The sequence below is a fragment of the Herpailurus yagouaroundi genome, unplaced genomic scaffold, assembly GCF_014898765.1.
Source record: "Herpailurus yagouaroundi ecotype Mexico unplaced genomic scaffold, PumYag 77, whole genome shotgun sequence".
Taxonomy (NCBI): domain Eukaryota; kingdom Metazoa; phylum Chordata; class Mammalia; order Carnivora; family Felidae; genus Herpailurus; species Herpailurus yagouaroundi.
The window spans coordinates 72,805,943-72,828,875 of NW_024412388.1; the positions used below are offsets into that span (position 1 = coordinate 72,805,943).

Here is a 22,933-nt window from a genome sequence, read left to right on the forward strand (position 1 = left end):
CCACAGATTATGTATTCTGAAAGGATAGTATTACTATTTCTTACTGGAATATGTATAATCTTACTATGAATAGATACTAAGAACAAATGAACAGTATAAAATGACCATTCTTTTTGCAAATAATGTTCCAAAAAACAATGCCACTTCTACTTAAAACTCAATGTGCCCTAAGCCTCTCCAGGCCCTATACCTCCATCCCTCCAGAAACAGATCCATGCCAGGAACCTCAGTCAGTCACCTTTGCTTCGTGTTTGTGTTCCCCCACTACTGTAGAACTGTACCCAATTCATTCTTGTATCAACCTCAAGTTTTATTTATATGCCTAGAAGATTAAATGTGCTTAATTAATGGTTTCTGAGTAAATTTGGAAAGAATTATCCCATAACAGCTTAAACCACACCTTTATCAAAACTAGAACCTTATATAAACATCAAAGCACAAAGTAAACATAAAGAAAGTGTAGCTGAACTTCTTTATGGAAAAATGGTTCGATTAATAAGTAAAATACAAAAAATAGATTTGGAAAATTACAACTGAATGAACAGTATCACACTTTGGAGTATTCAAAATTCTTCAGTCCATAATAGCATAAGTGAGCAGCAATACAATGGCTGCCCCTGAAAGTACCTGGCATTACCAACATAGGCTTTTCTATTTCAAAACCACTCATTTACTTTCTGGGCTGGTTAAGAGGAGAAAAAGAGGCCTTGCTAATAACACAAGCACCTTACATGAATTCTCTTCCACTGGGAATGTAAGCTCCCAGGGACAGGAACGGTTCTCCTTACTGCCATCACCCCAATGTCTAGAATGATACCTGGACCACAGTGAGTATCACAAAGTGTTTGCAAGAGAATGAATACATGAATTTACTTAAGAAGCCACGTTAGCTTTTATAAGAAAACACAAATCCAAACCTTGTGTATTCTGGAAAGAAAACTCTCAAATACATCAGCAGCAAATTCCTTAGGGTTAGACTTGCATTCTATAATCCCCTAAATCTAAAAATAAAAGTCATGTATGGCAATGCTAAAAACTGGGAAACGTTTAAGACTGCTCTAGCTCATCAGGTATATATATCATGAGACAACTGTTATAAACCCTCCAAGAATGTAAAACACAACCAGTGGAAACTGGCAACATCAAGTATTTGGTTAAAAAGACTTTACTCTGGAGTCACTGGAATGCTGTAAATCGTAGGATACATTTAAAATCAACAGCCACAAGGAAACTACATGCTTCTGCCTTGTAAGTACTTTTTAGGAAATAATAAAATCCTATTTTAGCATGCTTATCTTATATCAGAAGTTTAACATTTAAAAAACCTATAATAATCTTACTTAGATGTTCTCTGAATGTACTTTCCTTTAATGATAGAAGTATAATTATACATCTAAGTGTACAGCCTATCAATGACTGCATTATCTGAAAAATACTGTGGTTACATTTTTTTTTTTTTTAAATTTGAGACAGAGTGAGGGAGCAGGGGAGAAGGGCAGAGGGAAAGAGAAATCTTTTTGTTAATGTTTATTTTGAGAAAGAGAGAGACAGAGAGCATGAGCAGGGAAGGGGCAGAAAGAGAGGGAGAGAGCTCCATGTGCAGAGACCAATGCAGGGCTCAATCTCACGACCATGACATCAGGACCTGAGCCAATATCAAGAGTCAGACGCTTAACCAACTGAGCCACCCAGGCACCCCGAGAGAGAAGCAGGCTTCACACTCAGTGCTGAGCCTGATGTGGGGCTTGATTCCATGACCCTGAGATCACAACCTGAGCCAAATTAAGAGTTGGATGCTCAACCGACTGAGCCACCCAAGCACCCCTAAATATCTTTAGTTAAAAATATCAAATGACTAAATGTCCATCAACTGACGAACGGATAAAGATGTGGTTTATACATACAATGGAATACTACTTGGCAATGAGAAAGAAGGAAATCTGGCCATTTGCAGCAACGTGGATAGAACTGGAGGGTATTATGCTAAGTGAAATAAGTCAGGCAGAGAAAGACAGAAACCATATGTTTTCACTCATAGGTGGATCCTGAGAAACGTAACAGAAGATCGTGGGGGAGGGGAAGGGGAAAAAAAAAGTTACAGAGAGGGAGGGAGGCAAACCATAAGAGACTCTTAAATACTGAGACAAACTGAGGGTTGACGGGGAGTGGGGGAGAGGGGAAAGTGGGTGATGGGCACTGAGGAGGGCGCCTGTTGGGATGAACACTGGGTGTTGTATGGAAACCAATTTGACAATACATTATATTTAATATAAAAAAAATCAAATGAGGGGTGCCTGGGTGGCTCAGTTGGTTAAGCATCCAACTCTTGGTTTTAGCTCAGGTCATGATCTCAGTTTTGTGAGTTCGAGCCCCATGTCAGGCTTTGCATTCAGTGTGGAGCCTACTTTGGATTCTCTCTCCCCCCCTCTCTCTCTGCCCCTCACTCACTTGCACTGTCTCTGTCCCTCTCAAAATAAATAAGCAAATTTTTAAAAAATCAAATGAGGGGCGCCTGGGTGGCGCAGTCGGTTAAGCGTCCGACTTCAGCCAGGTCACGATCTCGCGGTCCGTGAGTTCGAGCCCCGCGTCGGGCTCTGGGCTGATGGCTCAGAGCCTGGAGCCTGTTTCCGATTCTGTGTCTCCCTCTCTCTCTGCCCCTCCCCCGTTCATGCTCTGTCTCTCTCTGTCCCAAAAATAAATAAACGTTGAAAAAAAATTTAAAAAAAAAAAAAATCAAATGAAAATCTATTTCTAAATGTATCCTCATAGCATCTAATTTCATTACTCACGATTAGAAAATACTTGAAAACTGGGAAGTTTTATAGAAATTAGGATAACTATATCATGAAGCTGACTTAATCAGAAATATATGGTGTACCTTATCCCAACTTAGGATAAAAACTCCTTCACTGGAGTTTGAGATTATGATTGCCATAAAATAATGCCATCACTTTTCAAAGTGAAATAAAGTAGCAATTTTTATTTTATTTTTTATAAATTTTTAAAAACGTTTATTTTTGAGACAGAAAGAGCATGAGTGGGGGAGGGGCAGAGAGAAAGGGAGACACAGAATCCAAAGCAGGCTCCAGGCTGTCAGCACAGAGCCTGACGTGGGGCTTGAACTCACGAACTGTGAGATCATGACCAGAGCTGAAGTCAGACGCCTAACCAACTGAGGCACCTAGGCACCCCTAAAGTGGCAATTTTTAAATCCATAACCTTCCCATCCTTTGATGCTTTTATAGATCACTGAGTTCAAATAAACAACTCAAATGGGGAAATCTGAATGGTAAGTTTTCTATATAGATAAGATAAAGTAAAAATACTTATCATGTTATTCAGATTAGCTCAGGTTTAATATCAAAATAGCTAATTCTAGGTATTCCTTGAAGTTAACACTCAACTTTTACTTTATTAAGGTATCAAAGGAATGATAGTCCCTTTGGGGACTAAGGTTAACCCAAGGCCCAACTTTGGTCCTCCCTGGGTTCCTAAAGAAGGTATAAAATAAGAGACAATAAAGGACCTTGAAAATGAAGCACAAAGAAATTGAGTGTCTAGAATTTAGGTCATCTGACCTTCAATTCAGTGTACTTCTTTGATGTTTCTTTGGGTTCAGGTTTACCCTCTTTGTTAAAATAAACCTTAGCAATCCGACTGGCATTTCCCCGTGCTCTGGTTCTCTTGTGCATCCTGATTTCTTTCTAATACAACTGCATGTAATGGTTTCCCCAACTGCTTCCCTCTGGATCATGTCATGCTATAGGCATTTCTGCCACTCTCCTGGAAGAGCCTGGTCTACTAGGATATGCTGAGATCTCCATCTGGAGATCTCCATCCTCCTTGCCTCTTCAAGCATTTAGAGTTACACATTTTCAAGTTAAAAATGAATGCTATCTAGACCCAAGCAGTCTGCCCTGTATTATAAACTTTAAAATGCTCAGTATTCTACCTTTTAACACATACAATCTTGGCTTCCTTGAATTTTGGAGGAAGAAGATACTATGCCCAAGAGTCAAGTTTGACTGGCTTAGTGAGCTGGCACATTTCTTCACTGGCCACTCCCCAGTTTGCCTTGACTTAAAAGGAAATATAGCAAACCTTCTCTTTCAGGTAATGGAGGAAAACAACAAAGAAACAGAACAAAAACCATTAATAAACTAAAACAAAAGAAAAAGAGAACCCCAAACCTTTTGTTCTTAGCAGTTGTACCAAAATGATTTGGGTTGTTTTCCTTAGCTTTGGTAAAGAAATTTAATTATTTGCCTAACAGATTAGGTAAATAAGGTGACCATAGTCAAGTTGATGCATGCTTATTAACTAAGAAAACGAACAATTCCATTCATGTAGCCATTAAAATAGTAGCCAATGGCTACTATTTATAATTATTCAAGGTCAGATAAGTACAACAAAAAAAATGATGAGGCAATCATTTTGATGGATAGCACTACTACTGTCTCCCTTCTACAATCCTTCTGGAGCCATTTACATGTTATCCCCACACTGGCAGTCTATGACAAGGAGGTGGCAAATGCTCAGAGTGCTGCAGAAGTGTTAGAATGTTGGACACGTCACCAGGTTGTCAGGAGAGTTGGGAGAGTATATATTAGTTCCACAGCCTAGAGAAGATGAGATGAGACAACTATCCAAAAAGTGATTTCATTTTTCATAAAAACCCTCAGAGGTGTTTTCTTAACAGGCTTATGAGACTGAAGCCATAGTATACTCAATAAGAATGCACCAAGGTATGAAATAGGAGTAACATTTACATGAATTAAGTAAGAAAAATATGGTAAATGTTAAGAAAGGGACTGAATCTGAATGAGGTAAGAGACAATAAAAGAAGGAAAAAATATTTAATGATTGACTAGAGGTAAATTCCAAGGGAACAATGTAAATGGTTTTGTTTAAACATGAATTTGTATGAAACTGACTTTAAAACTTTGCTAAGCAAAACTGAAAGAACGCACCTTTTACATCAGTATTTCTGACTAATTACATAAGCGTTTGATTACCAATTTCAAAAATACTGATTTTGGTTAACATGGATGTTGTAACCCTAGATAGCTATCTCTGCAAAACCCACAAAACTTTCCATCCTTTCCTCATCTGAGACCTTAAATCTTTAGGGGGAAGGAAGGGAGTAAAACATGAACTGCATGTAAACATACTACATGAACAAGTCTAGGGAAGACACACCTGGGTAGCTCAGTCAGTTAAGCAGCTGACCGACTCTTGGCTCAGGTCATGATCTCATAGTTTCATGAGATCCAGCTCCATGTAGGACTGAACGCTGATGGCGCGGAGACCGCTTGGGATTTTCTCTCTGCCCCTCCCCTGTTTGCTCTCATTCTCTTTTTTTTCCTCTCAAAATAAACTCTAAAAAAAAAAAAAAAAACCCAAAATAAAACAAAAACCAAAAAACAAAAAACAAAAAACCCAAAAAACAAAAACAAAAAAAACTTCCTCAAATAATACAGTTTGTTAGAACCCAGCTCTCCTTACATTTCTCTGCAGTGTTTTTTCCATTGCAATACATGCAATGCTCAGTTGATCACATAAATGTTTGTATTCCCAAAGGCAAAAACTTGAACACTAGAACTGTTGTAGAGAATACTTCTTGAAATAAGTTAAAATGGGATTTAAGAATTTCTTAATTGTACATAATGCTATTTTAAAATATTTTAACCAAAATAATTGTTTTTAATGTTTATTTTTGAGGGAAAAAGAGAGAGAGAGGGCCTGAGTCGGGGAGGGGCAGGGAGAGAGGGAGACACAAAATCCAAAATAGGCTCCACGCTCTGAGCTGTCAGGACAGAGTTCAACGCAGGGCTCGAACCCATGAACCATGAGATCATGACCTGAGCCAAAGGTGGACGCTTAACTGAATGAGTCACCCAGGTACCCTTAACCAAAGTAATTTTCAACTGAATTTATCCTGTAAGTCTGATTATTTTTAAATTTTAATTTGAAAGTCATACTGGTATAATAACTAGCTACTTGAGCTAATCAAGCTACTTAATTACATTTTAGAATTTGAAAATATTTAAAGAAATGCGGAGGGAAATAATTTTACCTTACTAAATTTTGCTGCATATATTCAACCTTCATTAAAATTTGGACCCCAGTCTGAGAGCGAATGTAGGCTTTCAACCTGAAATAAAAATGTCATATTGAAGGAAGCAAAACTGATTTTTAATATGTTTCAAGACAGTATCTACAGATTAAACATTTATGAGTAGCTAACAATACTTAAAATTCAACTAGCGAAGCACAGAAAAGGGGTTAAAGATATTTTCTAGCCAAGGATCTGAATTTTAAAATATTACCTTTCGGGGCGCCTGGGTGGCGCAGTCGGTTAAGCGGCCGACTTCAGCCAGGTCACGATCTCGCGGTCCGCGAGTTCGAGCCCCGCGTCGGGCTCTGGCCTGATGGCTCAGAGCCTGGAGCCTGTTTCCGATTCTGTGTCTCCCTCTCTCTCTGCCCCTCCCCCGTTCATGCTCTGTCTCTCTCTGTCCCAAAAATAAATAAACGTTGAAAAAAAAAATTAAAAAAAAAAAAAATTACCTTTCTTCTCTCTGTACAATATGTTAATTTCAAAAAAAAATATCTATTTCAGTAAATTAAGTTAATCTTGCTATTTTATTTATTTTTTTAAAAATGTACCCAATTTAGTGACAGGTACTTTGTCTTACTGCCAAACATATGACCAATGACGACAACTGGATTATCAATAATAAGAAGGAAAGAAATACAACTATTATACATATTCCAAAGACACTGCTTGATATGGGACATGATTCTGGTTCAGTCTGGGTACAACCTTTCATTGGCACTAGAACATGAGATTTAATTAGAATTGGGTCAGACATTTTAGAATCCACTCAGTTTAAAATTTAAACACTAGGTTACTCTGGAACCAAAATAAGCAGGTATCATCCAGAGAAAAGAAAGTCAACTGGGTTCCTGCTCAGGAAAACTAATCCACATTCTAATAAGAGTTTCCTATTTTGAGTGCTGCCTACTGTGTGTTAGACCCTGTATAGTAACTATATACATATGCCTTTTTTTTTTTTTTTTTTTTTAAGCTTCAAATAACCTTATCTAGTAGAGAAAATTAAGGTCTGGAACTTAGGTAACTTATTCCTGATCACACAGCTGAAAAGGGACAGAGCTGAGCTAGCTATTCTAGCCCATTTGTGTCCACGCTACACTTCTGGAGATGAGGCAGAGTGTATCTTAATTAGTTTTATGAAGACCTGGCTGAAACAGAATTTTCCTGTCTTTTATAAGGGTTACTTGGAAACTCTTAATTTCAGAGTTTTTGACTCAATTTTAAAGAAGTTTGATTTAAGGGTTAAGAGTGCAGACTCTGATTCCACACTGGCTGGGTTTAAATCCCAGCTTCCCTGCTTATTTGCAGTATGAAGTCACTTAAGCACTTTAAGGTTCCCCATCTGTAAAATGGACATATTAGCAGTAATCTACCTTCAAGGGTTATTGTGAGGATTAAATTAATTCATACATTTTTTATTATCTGCTTCAACGAGTATCTAGAAAACAGTGAATACTAAGTGTTGAGAACTGTTTTTGTTACTATCCAAAAGCATCATCTGTGACTGAAAAAGCCTTGAATAAATACCAAGGAAATGACACAGAAAGTAAACTGCACTGGCATATCACAGTCTAATAGTGTCATGGCTTTACATAATATTCACATAACCAATACCTCAATATTTTTAGTAATTTCAGAAAATTACAAGATTTTTGAAACATACCTTTGACGAATTACAGGATCAGCCTTTTCAGGATCAATGTAAGGTTTTAGGATTTCATTAATAGTTTTATCATCTGGTACTCTTCCCAACAACAAAAAAACAAAAACAAAACTTATTATTTATAAGTTTCTACTAAAGGTGTTAACTTAGAATTACTAAATCTTGTGGCTTTTTTGTTTAAATAACTGAACACAGACCTTTTATTTTACTCTTGGCAAAATATAACATCCTTTTAAACAAAAATTACTTAGGAAAAAAGCTCAAAAAGGCTTCTTGGACACACTTAACAAAGTCCTAAAAAGCAATATTTTGAGAAGCTCCCTATAAATCAATTATAAAAACATGAAGCCTCTTTTAACACACACCTGTGCTCAAAGATGGGAAGAATGAATTCAGGATGAAATATATTTGAAAGCTACAGAAATTAAAAACCTGAAAAAAGGTTTCAGATGATGCTAATTTCAGTGCATGTTCAAATTTATTCTTTCTAAATAATAAGACCAGGGTAAAAATTGATACTACTGTCCCTGGAAATAACATATTTCAAGTTTTTCAACTTTCCTGTAAGTATGCACACTGTTTTGAACTATAAAGCTACAGAAACAAAATTAAGACACTGAATGTGTAGCTTTCCTCATTTATACATTTTCATATATACCAATGTGCTACATACCCCTATCTAAAAAATTGAAGTCCTTTCCCTGACTTTAGTCTGGCATACAACTTCAAATAAGGAAGTTCTTCACTAAAATTCATAGCACAGTTGCAAAGAGAGGACACTTAATGCAAAATGTGGATATATGCTCAGTATATTACTTAAAAAGGAACTGGAAAATTTTCCGAAGGAACCAAATAGTACACAGTCATTAAAGTTTTTAAATGACACTTAAAAATATGCAAATATGAAAAAAGTAGGAAAAAAGTTGTTTATGCAAATTAATTCCAATTTTGAGTATACATATTTTGAGGGCTATACCACAATGTTAATAGCAGTAATCTTTGCATAGTAGAATTCTGGGTCATTTTTCATTTGTTCTACAACCACTCAACTTAAGAAATTGAAAGTTTTTAGCCCTCTTGTGTCTCCTTGCAGTTTTCTCCTTATGTCTGCTCCCCCTGCTGAAGGAAACACCATCATGATTTCCCTTAGAGTTTTACCAGCTCTGCAGATAGTTCTAAAGACTACACTGTTTTATATTTAGACGTAGAATCACACTCTATGCATTCTTCCTTCATTTGCTCTTCTCATTCAACATTATTTCTAAGATTCAACCATGTTGATGTAGCTGTAGTTGATTCATTTTTCAATAGTATTGAGCATTTCACTGAATCAAGATACCAACAACCGAGTTATCCATTCTACTACTGACATACATTTACTGATATCACATTTAAGTTAACAGTTTATTTTAAATACAAAAACACAATAAAAACAAAGGAGTTCTTAATAAACATTGGTAGTACTGTACCTTTTTTCTATGTACACAGCTTGACTCTGAGGAAATTGGAGCTTCACATGCCAACAAAACTGCTGTTTTCTAAATGAAAAAAGAATCATATGAGGATCAAGGTAGATAATAAAAGTGTGCGCACAAATCAAACCTCCTGAGCTTTCATTTTCAGATAATAATTTGAAAAGTATTCCTAGAATTTAACGTATCTTTTCTACTATTTCTTCTAGGATTTCAGAGACTATGTTTTTTAAACAATATACTTGCAAGGATTTTTAAAAGGAAAGCAAAATTAAGTGCAGCAGTTCTGAATTACAAGGACTTTATATTCCTGAATTAGAAGGCAATTTGTCACAGTTCAGGGGCTTTTGAGATCAGTGTGCTACTACTTGAAGTTTACAAATAAATTTGCTCATGACCAAAAATAATGAGCTGATGTCTTTGCCTGACTAGTCTGGAAATTAGGTGAATCAAGTGTTGTCCAGTTGCGACCAGCTGGCTGCAGATACTTCTTAGCCATGAGTACGTGCATTCAGTAGCAAAACAGTAGACAAGTTGGTTGCTAAGCAGAATGCACTCTGAGCTAGAGTCCCTTTGCTTCCAGGTCGAAACTTTGGTTTGATACATGATCAACAGTAATAATTCACTAAATGTCTAATTTTGGAATGACCATGTTCTATTTAACATATCTAAGTTTGGTGACACTATATACCTAATGTTAGAAATACTGAATCCAATACAGAAATTTAAATGTTTTCACTGTATGATGGCTTTTACATGTTTTCATTATTTAGGAGAAATTTCTAACAACCCATTGTCAAGCAAAATGGCCAGCTTCACTTATAAATCTATCCTTTAGCAGCCTGGCTCCAAAATCTCAAATAGTTTTATTTTAACACAGTCTAGTAAAATATCTCCCACCAAACATTCATATGATTTAGTCAAATTTCTGTCAGAAGACAATAACCATAAAATCAAGTAAAAATCCTTCTATTAGGGTAAGTTATCACAGATCTGCTTATGGAAGTTTTCTTTAGTAACAAGACAGTTTTTGGCATTAGCTAGAAAAAATATGCTTGCTTATGCTTACGTTGAGAGTGCCACTTACCATATAAGAAAGTCATGTTAGTATGTGCTTTTTTGATAGAACAAAGGCATAAACACCCTTCACTAATTTAAAGACCAGATATCTAAAATCTCAGAGGAAGAAACCTTAAAAAAATCTGAATGCAAATGTAAGTTAATGGTTTTAAATAAACAATTCTTCTAAAAGAAAACACCCCTGCAATGTTCGTTATCTATGAAAGAGGCAGAGCATCATATCACCATCAAGAAACTCAGAGGTGATACCTGGGTGGCTCAGTCAGATGAGCAAGTGACTCTTAATTTCAGCTCAGGTCAGGATCTCACTGTTTCTAAGACTGAGCCCCTGCACTGGGCTCTGCGTTGACAGTGCAGAGCCTACTTGGAATTCTCTCTCTCTCCCCACCCCCCTCTCTCTCTGCCCCTCTCCTGCTTGTGTGCACTCTCTTTCAAAATAAACATTAAAAAAAAAAAGGGAGACTCAGAGATTCCACATTTCCTTGTAAGAAATTGACTTTTTAATCCTGATGTATAATATGGTTTCTTTCTAAATATATTTGTTTTTTCCATGTTAAGTTATAGGAGAAAAAAAGATTATGAACTTGTCATCTTGCAGAATTCTAAATCATATTAAGTTACCCCAATCATTGCTTGAGTAATTTCAAGAACCATTTATCTTTCTTAACACTCAGTAGACCCTAAATACCATCAGAAAGTACTTAACATTCCAAAAACAAAGGGAGAAAAGCCCTTGGAAATTATTTTGCTATAGTTAACTAGTTTTGATTGTAAGGAAGTCATTCACTACTATTTTATTACATACACATTGCTAAATTACTATAAAAATCATTCTATATTTGGCCTCAGTTCAAACATGAACAAATTTGAAAAGTACATTTACTTTTAAAAAATGTGATCTTGAAATATTTCAAAAACAAAGAAAAAGAAAGTATAAAGAACAATGTACCCATACTCAAGATTTAACCAACTTGCAAACTGCCATATTTATTCGAAATACTTTTTTCTTTTAAGAAATAAAAGGTTATTGATATAGCTGATGATCCAACTTGCTACTGTTTCTTGATCTCCTTCCCTTCCCATTCATTATCAGAGGTAAGTACTATCCTGAGTTTGGGTGTGTATTCTTACCGTCCATGGTTGTTTTATATTCTACACACACACACACACACACACACACACACACACACACACACACATATTATACCTATAAACACTATAGTATTTTGTGTAATATTAACATTTACTTCAAACTTACCATACTCTAAATATCCTATGCCTGGCTTTTCATTTACATTATGCTTTAGGTTTATTTATAATATATGCAGATTAGTTCATTTTATGAAAAATGCCAAACTCTATTCATTCTCTACTGATAGACATTATGACTGCTTCCAATTTTTTACCATTTGTTCTTCCATATTAAATTATGGTAAAAAAAATAATAATAATAAAAGACTATCCCTAGGGATGGGTCTATCATTTACCTCTACTAGTACAAAGGATTAAGTTAGCTTCATTGGAAAACTGTACTTTTTAACTCTAGGGTTAAAAGGCATTTGCAAACAGTAATTCAGAATAGAAGATTTAAGCGAACAAATGGACAAAGAGAGATTGAAGGGTATTGTATAAGAATTCCTGAAATGGGTTGAGTTAATTAATCTCTAAAGTAGCTGCCAATTCTTCAGTGTTCTTGAAACTGATGTAGTCCTGACTGGGCAATCAAATCACTTCCTAAGTCTCAAAGAATTAAGTTTTTTTAATTAAGTTTTTAATTTTAATTCCAGTATAGTTAACACATTCTATTAATTTCAGGTGTACAATTTTAGTGATTCACTAAATCTATTCATGACTCAGTGCTCATCATAGTAAGCGCTATCATCGATTTCAATTCCCCCCCAACCACCTCCCCTCTGGTAACCATCAAAATTCTTCAAAGGATTAAGTCTGTTTCCCACTTTTCGTAATTACACATAGTGATACATGTCCCACTTTAAAAATACACATACATCAAAATCTCAACATTATTTTTGAGGGGGATTGTGGATAATTTTATATGTTTTTTTGTATTATATTAGTAAGTTTTCTAAAAGAACACATTTTATAAAGGGAAAAAGTAATGCTTTAGTGAGTATCTTTATGTATGCATACCCCCACCCTCCACCGTAATTATTTTTATATTTTGGACTATTTTATGAAAACACAGAATAAGGAGTAGAATCATGGGATAAAACCGTGTTTCTTAACCTAGGTAGTACTGACATTTTGGACCAGATAATTCTTTGTTATGGCGGGTAGTGCAAAGAGGGGGCAGAGGAGGCACTTTCCTGTGCAGGATGTTTAACAGCATTCTAGGCCTTGACTAAGGAGATGCTACCCCAGCAACACCCACTCCTCCAGTTGTGACATCCAAAGATGTTTTCAATTATTGCAAATGTCCTCTGGGAGGCAAAAATCACCACTGAATGAGAACCACTGAGATAGAGGTTTAAACACTGACTATTATATTGGGCGCCTAGGTGGCTCAGTCGGTTGAGCGTCTGACTTCAGCTCAGGTCACGATCTCGCGGTCGGTGAGTTCAAGCCCCGTGTCGGGCTGTGGGCTGATGGCTCAGAGCCTGGAGCCTGCATCCAATTCTATACCTCCCTCTCTCTCTGCCCCTACCCCGTTCATGCTCTGTCTCTCTCTGTCTCAAAAATAAATTAACGTTAAAAAAAATTAAAAAAAAATAAACACTATTATTCCTACTATATCAAGACTACTGTTCCCTAAATTAAACAAAATGCTTTCAATTATGTCACTGTGTCCTTGCCAAAATTATCAATGTTCTCAAGAATGGAAATACTTTACCTGAATATTCTAGGGAATTTCGGCACCTCATGGCACACGTTTAGAGTTTGATGACAGACTGGTGAAGTAATGATGGCAATTATTAAACCTAATGTTCCCCTATAGACCACCAGACAAAGTAAGATAACAGTGATCTGAGTCCCATGAAACAAAAGCAACTACTCATGCATAGCAAAGCTTTTTCTCCTACCCCGTCAATCACGCATTCTTAATAGGAGCAGCATCACCCCAAAAGGGATAAAAATTTGTTTTGGGGAGGGTTAAAAATAATCTTAAATATTACAATGGTTTGTGGCCCTCCAAAGGGCCACTACACATAAACATATACACAGTATATCTGTGGTATCAAAATATCATGGGGAAGCAAATAGAAGGAAAATGTCTAAAAGGGCTCCTTGGGAGGCAATAAAAAAAAAAAAACATTGAGAAACACATGTATTAAAAGAGGAAAATAAATGTTATTTTATACTCGGTTTTAACAAGTTAATACAGGGCACTTAACAGCTAATGCTTATTAAAATTAAGGATCATTCTCTCCCACCATTTCAAGAAAGTAATATGTGTATGATAACACAAACTTACAGGGGGAGGGAAGTTCTATACCCATATTCTTCTAACTCCATGACTTAAAATGGTTAATTTTCATCTTGGAGTGCTACCATAATTCCAAGGAAGAAGAGTAGAAAACAAAGACAGATATCCGATCCTTTTAAATGGCACTGATCTCTTGAAACAAGATTTTCAAGCTCATTTATAACCAAAGAAGTGCAAATAGAAGTGAAATATTTTCACTTATCAGATTTACAAAGACATTGTTAAAATCAGAAATACTGGGGAAATACTAGGGAAGCATGGTGAAATGGAGACTTTCCATTGGTGATAGGAATATAAACTGGTGTGAGCTTCTGGCAATTCAAGTTCATAAAGACAAAAAATAAATATTCTTAATGAAAAAAATACACATATTTTTGCCTCAACAGTTTTATTTCCAGGAATTTAGTCCAAGGAAATAACTGGATGGGTAATGACATATGTTCATGTCCACTGTGCCACTCTTTATAATAGAAAGAAAAAAATCTAAATGGGTATCATCAAAAACTGATTAAACTATACTAAATCTACATAATGAATGAAAAAATGAGGCAGAACTCTATGCATTGAAGTAGAAAAATGTACGTGTCGAATGATGGCATTTATGTTTAAAATATATATTCATACATGTATTTACAAGTATGAAGGACATGCCCCAAACTTTTAACTATGGTTAGTTATTTCTTGCCATTATGAAAGGACTTAATTCTTACTTTATATGTCTGTATTAAACAAATCTTTGACATAATGATTTGCTATTTTTTACAATCAGCAAAGTCAAAAATGTTTGCACTGGAAAGTGCAGGATGGTAATAATCATAGAAAGGACTAATTTTAACATTCTTTTTAAAACTAAAAATCTTCATTATTGGAAGTGTTCTTTTAAGAGGTTTCTTTTTTATCTCAGAAATTATTACCCAACCAGAACTAGGGTTACTTATCTAATCATTTTGACAGCTTCAAACCTAGCCTCCTCGAGAAATATGCTATAGCTAAGAGTTATATAAGAAGGCTGAATTCTAAGAACTAAGATTTCTAATATGAAATTAAATGAGCTTGATTATTTTTGTTCTTGAAAAAAGTCACCAATTTTCATCCCCCTCTCTTACTGGCTAACCAATATTTATTCAAAGAGCACTCCTAAGGGCTCACTAGGCATTTGGGATGAGTCCAAGGCAGGCTTCTGTTTAGGGCAGTAGGTCAACCACCAATCCTGGGCACTGTGTTTTCCTTCCATATCACTGTGAGAACAGTACAGTTTTCACATGAAAACACCTTGTTCTTCATGTATACTATACAGAGAGAGAATACTCAATACACTGTAAGAATGAGAGGTGGGACGGGGAAAGGATAAGTGGACTCCGTGCTTGAATCCTATTCAAGGCACCCCTTTACTTCTGATTTTTAAATACAAGTCCCTCCATGGAAGTAAGGAAAGCTAGAATTTCCACATGTCTAATCTTCAGAATGCTACACCACTAATTAGTAAAGTCCACAGGTTATGAAATCTATCAGCAGATCCTTTTACCAGATAGCACTAGCCAAGTAGTAATAGTAATAACAGTAATGCTTTCAGTAACGCTTTATTAAGTGCTTTCAATATGTCAGACATTGTTCTAGATGTTTTACATGTATTAACTCATTTAATTCTCGTAACTCTGAATGAACGCCATTATTTCACGAGAACTCTAAGGTAGAGAAAAGAAAAGTCCCTCCTCCAAGATCATTATTCAGCTGGGAAATGGCAGAGCTGGGATTTGAACCCAGACAGTACAATACCTCCAGAGTCTATGCTCTAATCGACTATTCTTTTATGATCTTACCAGAAATGAAAGTTCAACAACAAACTATGTATTTTTATGTAACATCAATTCAAATATATGTTATGTTTTATTTTAAATATTTGCCTTCATATTTTGAAATAATTTTTAGGAGTTATAGTGAACATTTTAATTGCCTCCTTGGCAATCTCTTATCATCACCCTCCTTCCTAATCCATAACCATACTTTGACGAATAGAATCCATTCCTTACCTCTAGAGGCATGCACTTACTAGTCAGCTTAAGAAAACCACTATCTTACATCTTCCTTGACACAGTGACTCAGGACTGGGCCGATGACCTAGGTGGCTCAATTGTGGTGAATTTCAGGTTTCCTGTTCAGTAATGCTGGGAGAGAAGCACTCCTGGATATTTACTGCAACTCAAACTGTTACCAGGAGCATTCTATGACCATGAGGATTCAGCTGAGAGCACTGAAGATACCATGGAGAATCAGCAAAAAACAAAGGGCCGTTAATGATGTAATTGAGTCATTTTATCTATGAACTCTGAAATCCATCCTATCTCTGGATGGATATTGAGTTATGACAGCCAATAATTTACCTTTTTATAGCTCAAACAGTTTGAAGTGGGTATTTTATTTCAAGCAACATAAAGCATCCTAAATGACACAAATAATTAAAGTCTTCTTCTTTCTAGGTTTCATCTTTCATTTGTGAGCAGTAGAAAAGGGAGACAGACTAATCTGTAAACTGTCAACTGTTATGAAATTTGGAAGCAGCATATAATACCTAAAGGAATTTCAGGAAAAAAAATATTTTGTTCCACTCTCAGTTATAAAACCTTATTTTAATTTAAAGCAGGAAGAAAATCTACCAAATTTTGAAACTCTTCAAGGAAAAAACAAATGTATAAAATATCTACATAATCCTTCACTCACAGCCATTTAATCTTTTAAAATATATTTCAAGAACAATTTTAAAGTCTCAAGAATAAATATAACTATTGCTCATAAAAATAATCCATCTATTTTATTAGGATTGGTACCATAATAAGTGTTTTTGGAAGACTGAATACAAAGGATCTGTGTAGTTACTTAGCATGGATTAAAATTACTGGAATTGGGGAGAATGAAAACCATAATTTTATATGTCTCACATCATTATGAAAATACTTTGAAAAGTTCCAGTTATATATTACATTTTGCTCTTTTAAAAATTAGTTTCACCACTACACAATAATAATAGGAAACAGGTTAAGTATGTGGTACTGGCTTTAGTAGACAGTATATTAAGAAAATGGATATAGCAGGTGAAATAAAAAAGCACATTTTGCTTCAAATAACTGATAAATATTTGAGTACTTAATAAAGCAGTTCTCAACTGGGAGTGGTACCAACCTGGGCGGTGGGGACATTTGAAAATGGCTGGGCAGTTCTGACCGTTCCAAGACTGGGAAGCACTTTAGGCATTTAGGTGGGCAGAGAACAGAAATGCTAGCCTTCCTGTAATGCATAGGAAAGTCCCACACAACAAAAAAACTGTCCTGTTCAAAATGCCAATAGAGCCCCTACTAAGAAACACTAGAATGCAGAAAGGAGAGTAGATATATATGCATACTAAAAATCGAACGCTAGCACTAAATGTGGCATGTGTTTTGTATTAGCTGTGAAGAGAATATGTACTATAGGAACTGCGGCAAAAAAGAAATTATGGAGAAGATGAGCTATCGTGTATTTTCACAGATGGCTAGAAAATAATGGATGAGGAAAACATTCTAGGATTAGGCATGGTAACCAGCCTGGGTACACTCCATTGAATACATTAGGAAATCAGGGTGGGGACAGAGTAGGCTGATCCATATTTAGTATGGATCCCTCATATGAACAGGAAAATGTTCTGCTCAAAGTTTGACTCTGTCTGAACTCCCCAACCTGGCATATAAAGTCTTGCAAAGCTCAGTCCCAGTGGGGCTCTCTCCAGTCCATCCCCTATCACTTACCAACTCTCCTCTCACCCTAGTTTCTAGATATACATCACCCTAGTGTCTACATACACTGTCTTAAATTTACTACTTCATCCTTTTGCAGCTGATATTCTCACCTCAAGACATCCTTAACTCCTCCTTGATTTTGAGCAAGTGACTATCACAGTAAAAACACATTTTATAAAGATGTATCAGGCATCAGTGCATCAAATGACTGAGGTAAGGAGACACTGAGGTGGGGAAAGTTCCCCAATAGTCCAGGGTGAGACAAAGTGGGCCTGCATGGGAGAATAGTTGATAAATACTGTACTGAAGGAAGTAGAAAGGGATACATGTTAGAAGCACATCATGAAGAAGCAGACCTGGTGACTAGGGAAGGACTTCCCTAACTGAACCACTCTGGGGACCCCAAGGTGATCAAGACTGTTTTCTATTTCCATAAATGCTGCTTAACTGCCATCATAGAAAAGTACAACTTCTGTGATGCTATGTCACAGAAACTTCCTTACCACTGTCTACATGGCCCCAGTAAGTATATGCCTGTTTGGGGAACCATTAAGTTTCTAGTCTTTCACACTGTTGTTTCCTAAGTCCCTGCTGTTGCTCTGAAATTCTTCCAACCAAACTACATCCAAAGCTGCTATGGCAGAGAAACCACAGAGCTAAACATTTTCAATTAATGAATAAGTTTGTACTGAGTCCCTATTATGTAATCCCTCAAAGATCACTGCAAAATCCACTTGTCCCCCCATGACCACAACTGCTAAACCCATCACTTCATTTTCCTTTGCTCTTTTCTAAAGTCAGTTTGCAGTAAAGTATAATCATATACTACTTACAGGTTATCATGCAAACAAAATACTGTGCTTTATGAAGTGGATCAGCACATAATTGCTTAAGGGAAAAAAGTGCTACTGACATTAATACAGAGGTAGATGGGTATATTATTGCAATATAATTAGAATGCTGTAATGTTATCCAAAGAAAAAAAGTTTTGTCAGCTGTACATGATTATTTCTTTACAAGAGAGACATCTAGTGGCTGACTTCTAAAACAGGATTGGAGCTCAATTATTAATTCACACTGTTGTTAAATAATGGGCACAATTCTATCTTCATACCGTAAGTCCAAGAGATACCCACAGATAGACAACTAAAGAACCCTGAGGCAAAAGGGACTTAAAAATTCAGTTGTAAACTGACAGTTGTAAAGGAATGGTAAGTAGGACTGAGTTGCTTAGAGGCAATGTGTAGACAAACTGAGGGAGAAAGGAAGGTCAAAAGTTGGGTCCCTTTCTGGGAAATGGGTGGTTAGTCCACACAAAAGAGCCCAAGCCTGGAATTTACCTAAAAATGCTCTTGGGGAAGGGGCTTCTCAGTCCAATTCTTTTTTCCAGTTGGTAAGTCAAAATGCATTCGTGACCTCACTGCTGAATCCACAGACCCAAGTAGAAATAAAATAAAACTTCAATGATGGACTCATGTGACCAAATGAGACATGCTACTTAATCCAGGTACAACCAATACATCTCTAGGTTTGATATCTAGGGCTTCCTGTAGCAAAACACTAAAACGCTACTGAAAAAGAGTGGCAACTGTGGATAAAACTGTGTATTTTTTATATGATAGTACCAGAATACTTTTCAGAGATACTATTTACAACTCAAAATGTATAATGGTCCTGCCCACATCTATCAATGCCTTTTAAAATTACTATTTAAAAAAATTCATTTATTCTCAAAATAAGCATTTCATGCCAATGGTCTAAAATTCAAAAGGTACAAAACAGCAAATTTCCATCCCTGTCCCCTTCTACCCAATTTCCTTCCCTTAAGATAACCACTGTTACCAATTTGTAACATTACTCTGTATTTCTGACAATCATGCCATTATTTGTACATTCAGACCTGCTTCATTCGTTTTCCATTATAAATACATACCATAATTTGTGTAAATAGTCCACTAATGAATTATTTAGATTCATACTACTCTTCTGCTATTACAACCAACACTGCATTGAATATCCTTGTACGTATTTCATTTTCCATTTCTATGATTATATCTAACAGATAAATTTCTAAAAGTAGAATTGCTATGTCTTCCTGATCCATCTCTTTTCCACTACTGACCTTACCTTTGTACTGGGGCCAGTGCTTATTTTAAACCATTAGGGGGGCGCCTGGGTGGCGCAGTCGGTTAAGCGTCCGACTTCAGCCAGGTCACGATCTCACGGTCCGTGAGTTCGAGCCCCGCGTCAGGCTCTGGGCTGATGGCTCGGAGCCTGGAGCCTGTTTCCGATTCTGTGTCTCCCTCTCTCTCTGCCCCTCCCCCGTTCATGCTCTGTCTCTCTCTGTCCCATAAATAAATAAAAACGTTGAAAAAAAAATTAAAAAAAAAATAAATAAAAAATAAACCATTAGGACATTTTAGAAAAGATAATCTGAAAACCTCAATAGCATACGTTAAGAAATCCTGGAGAAATAAAACACAGACTGAATTCATCAGCAAGTAAGAGATATCTTCAGGAACCAAAAGGAAGCAGGAACTAAAGACTATGGTGGAATGCTGAAGTTAGATCTGCTTTGAAAGCCTTTGCCAATCCTGGTAACAGGTTTGTCAACAGCCACGGGGTGATAGAAGACAAGATCTTGGGCCCACATAAGCTAGAGACCTTAAACTGGAATCAGAGCATAAAACCAGTGAAAGGGTAAACCAGAAATATCCTGCATACCTATCAAAGGAAGACAACTAGGAAACTTATTGACCTTAGTTTGGGGTCTAGGGAGAAAGGCAGAGGGAATAGAAAGATCTCAATTGAAAATGCAAAACTATTGTTTCCTCAAACTGGCTGGGGTTCAAATTATCCCTACTAGTACAGTCTGGGAAACTTAAGATGAAGAAATTAAAGAGGGTCCTGAATTGGTGCCATGGAGTATCTTGGCATAAGTAAACCCATACCACCTTCTGTCTCAACTTGAGTTCACGGCTACATTTTAGATAAACAACAAGGAAACCAATCACCATAATCAAAAGTCAGCAGAAACAGCAGACAGCAGTAACAGACTTTCAAGAACTTCTGACACTGGAATTATTTACACAGATAATAAATATTCTAAATTATTAAACAAAGGGGATCTTAAACATGAGAAAGAAATACAGTTCTATCTAAAAGACAAGACAGACTGCAAAAAGAAACAGAACTTCTAGAAATGAAAAATAAAACTGAAACAAACACTCAATGCATGAGCTAATAAGATTAGACATAGCTGAGGAGAATGACTTGGAATAAACTACCTGAATAAACTACCCTGAATGTAGCGAAGACAAATAAGAAATTAAAATAATACCTTAGCATTTCCAGAACTGTCATATTCAGAAAGCACAAATCTCAAAGAAGATAAATAAACTTAAAAAACATCCCATGAGGGGCACCTGGGTGGTGGCTCAGTTGGTTAAGTGTCCGACTCTTGATTTTGGCTCAGGTCATGATCCCAGGGTCATAGGATCACACCCACACTGGGCTCTGGACTGACAGTGTGGAGCTTGCTTGGGATTCTGTCTCTCCCTCTCTGCCCGTCCCCAGCAATTTCTCTCTCAAAATAAAATAAAAAACAAATATACATTAAAAAAATATAAAAAATAAAAAACAAATCACATGAAGACCCATTTTGCAGTACTCCAAAGACCAAAGCGAAGATCTGAAAGTCAACTGAAGGGGGGGGGGGTAAATATATAAAAAAGTGCTCTCAACAGTGGCAAAAAAAGCAAGAAGACAGTGGAATAACTGAATGGAAGTACTAAAATGTCAAGATATTTCATATTCAGCTAAACTATTATGAGGGTGAGCTATAGGATTCCATATATGGAATTTTAAATCAGGCAAAACTCATCTTCAAGGGAAAAAGTTAGAACAGGTTGTCTATGGAGAGGAGAGGAGCTAACAAGGGAAGACCTTGCTGGAGTGATGGTAATATTCTACATATCCATAGGAACCGTGTTATACAGATATAGGCATACCTCAGAAATAATCATGAGTTCAGTTCAAGACCACCATAATAAAAGTAAATATTGCAACAAAGCCAGTTAAATGAATTTTTTGGTTTCCCAGCGCATAAAAAGTCATTTTTACACTATATGGTAATCTGTTAGTCTATTAAATGTGCAATAGCATTATGTCAAAAAAAACCTGTACATACCTTAATTTACAACTATTTTATTGCTAAAAAAAAAAAATGCTGCCCATCATCTGAGCTTTCAGTGAGTCATAACCTTTATGCTGGGGGAGGGTCTTGCCTCAGTACTGATGGATGCTGACTGATCAGGGTGGCAACTGCTGAAGATTGGGGTCACTGTGGCAATTTTTAAAATAAGACAGCAATTGGGGTGCCTGGGTGGCTCAGTTGGTTAAGTGTCCAACTTTGGCTCAGATCATGATCTCACAGCTTGTGGGTTTGAACCCCACATATGGCTCTGTGCTGACAGCTCGGAGCCTGGAGCCTGCTTCCGATTCTATGTCTCCCTCTCTGCCCCTCTCACTCACACTCTCTCTCTCTCTCTCAAAAATTAACATAAAAAAAAAAGTAAGACAACAACCAATGATTTCTCTGTAGCATGTGATGCTGTTTGATAGAACTTTACCCAAAACTGACGTCAATCCTCTTAAACCCTACTGCTTTATCAACTAAGTTTATATAACATTCTAAATCCTCTGTCATTTCAATCTTCACAGCATCTATACCAGTAGTAGATTCCAGCTTAAGAAACCACTTTCTTTCCTCATTCATAACAAGCAACTCCTCATCCACAGTTTTATTGAGATTGTAGCCGTTCAGTTGCATTTTCAGGCTCCACTTTTTTTTTTTTAATGTTTATTTATTTTTGAGAGACAGAACGTGAGCAGGGGAGGGGCAGAGAAAGAGGGAGACACAGAATCCGAAGCAGGCTCCAGGCTCTGAGCTGTCAGCGCAGGGCCTGAGGCGGGGCTCAAACACATGAACTGTGAAATCATGACCTTAGCTGAAGTCAGACGCTTGACTAAGCCACCCAGGCACCCCACTTCTAATTCACTTCAGGCTCCGCTTCTAATTCTAGTTCTCTTGCTATTTCTACTACATCCACAGTTACTGTCTCCACTGAAGTCCTGAACCCCTTAAAGTCATCCATGAGGGACAGAATCAATTTCTTCCAAACTCCTGTGAATGTTGATATTCGGACTTTTCCCCATGAATCATAAATGTTTTTTAATGGCATCTAGAATGGTGAATCCTTTCCAGAAGGTTTTCAATGAACTCTGTCCAGATCCATCAGAGGGATCACTATATACGGTAGCTATAGATGTATGAAATGTAGTTCTCAAATAGTAAGACTTGAAAATCGACATGACTCTCTGATCCTT

General features: G+C 36.5%; 1 protein-coding gene across 3 annotated transcripts in view; it reads right to left on the bottom strand.

The window, feature by feature from the left end:
• ZNHIT6 (zinc finger HIT-type containing 6) overlaps positions 1-22,933 on the bottom strand; it is a 107,141-nt gene that overhangs the window by 64,293 nt on the left and 19,915 nt on the right. For all 3 annotated transcript variants that reach the window (XR_005788725.1, XM_040470843.1, XM_040470842.1), the window contains exons 6-8: positions 9,248-9,316; positions 7,779-7,859; positions 6,077-6,154 (exon numbers count right to left, since the gene is read on the bottom strand). Coding sequence is in view for 2 of the 3 variants with exons in the window: in XM_040470843.1 (XP_040326777.1) it covers positions 6,077-6,154; positions 7,779-7,859; positions 9,248-9,316 (228 nt within the window). In the remaining variant the exon portion in view is untranslated. The remainder of the gene's footprint in view (positions 1-6,076; positions 6,155-7,778; positions 7,860-9,247; positions 9,317-22,933) is intronic.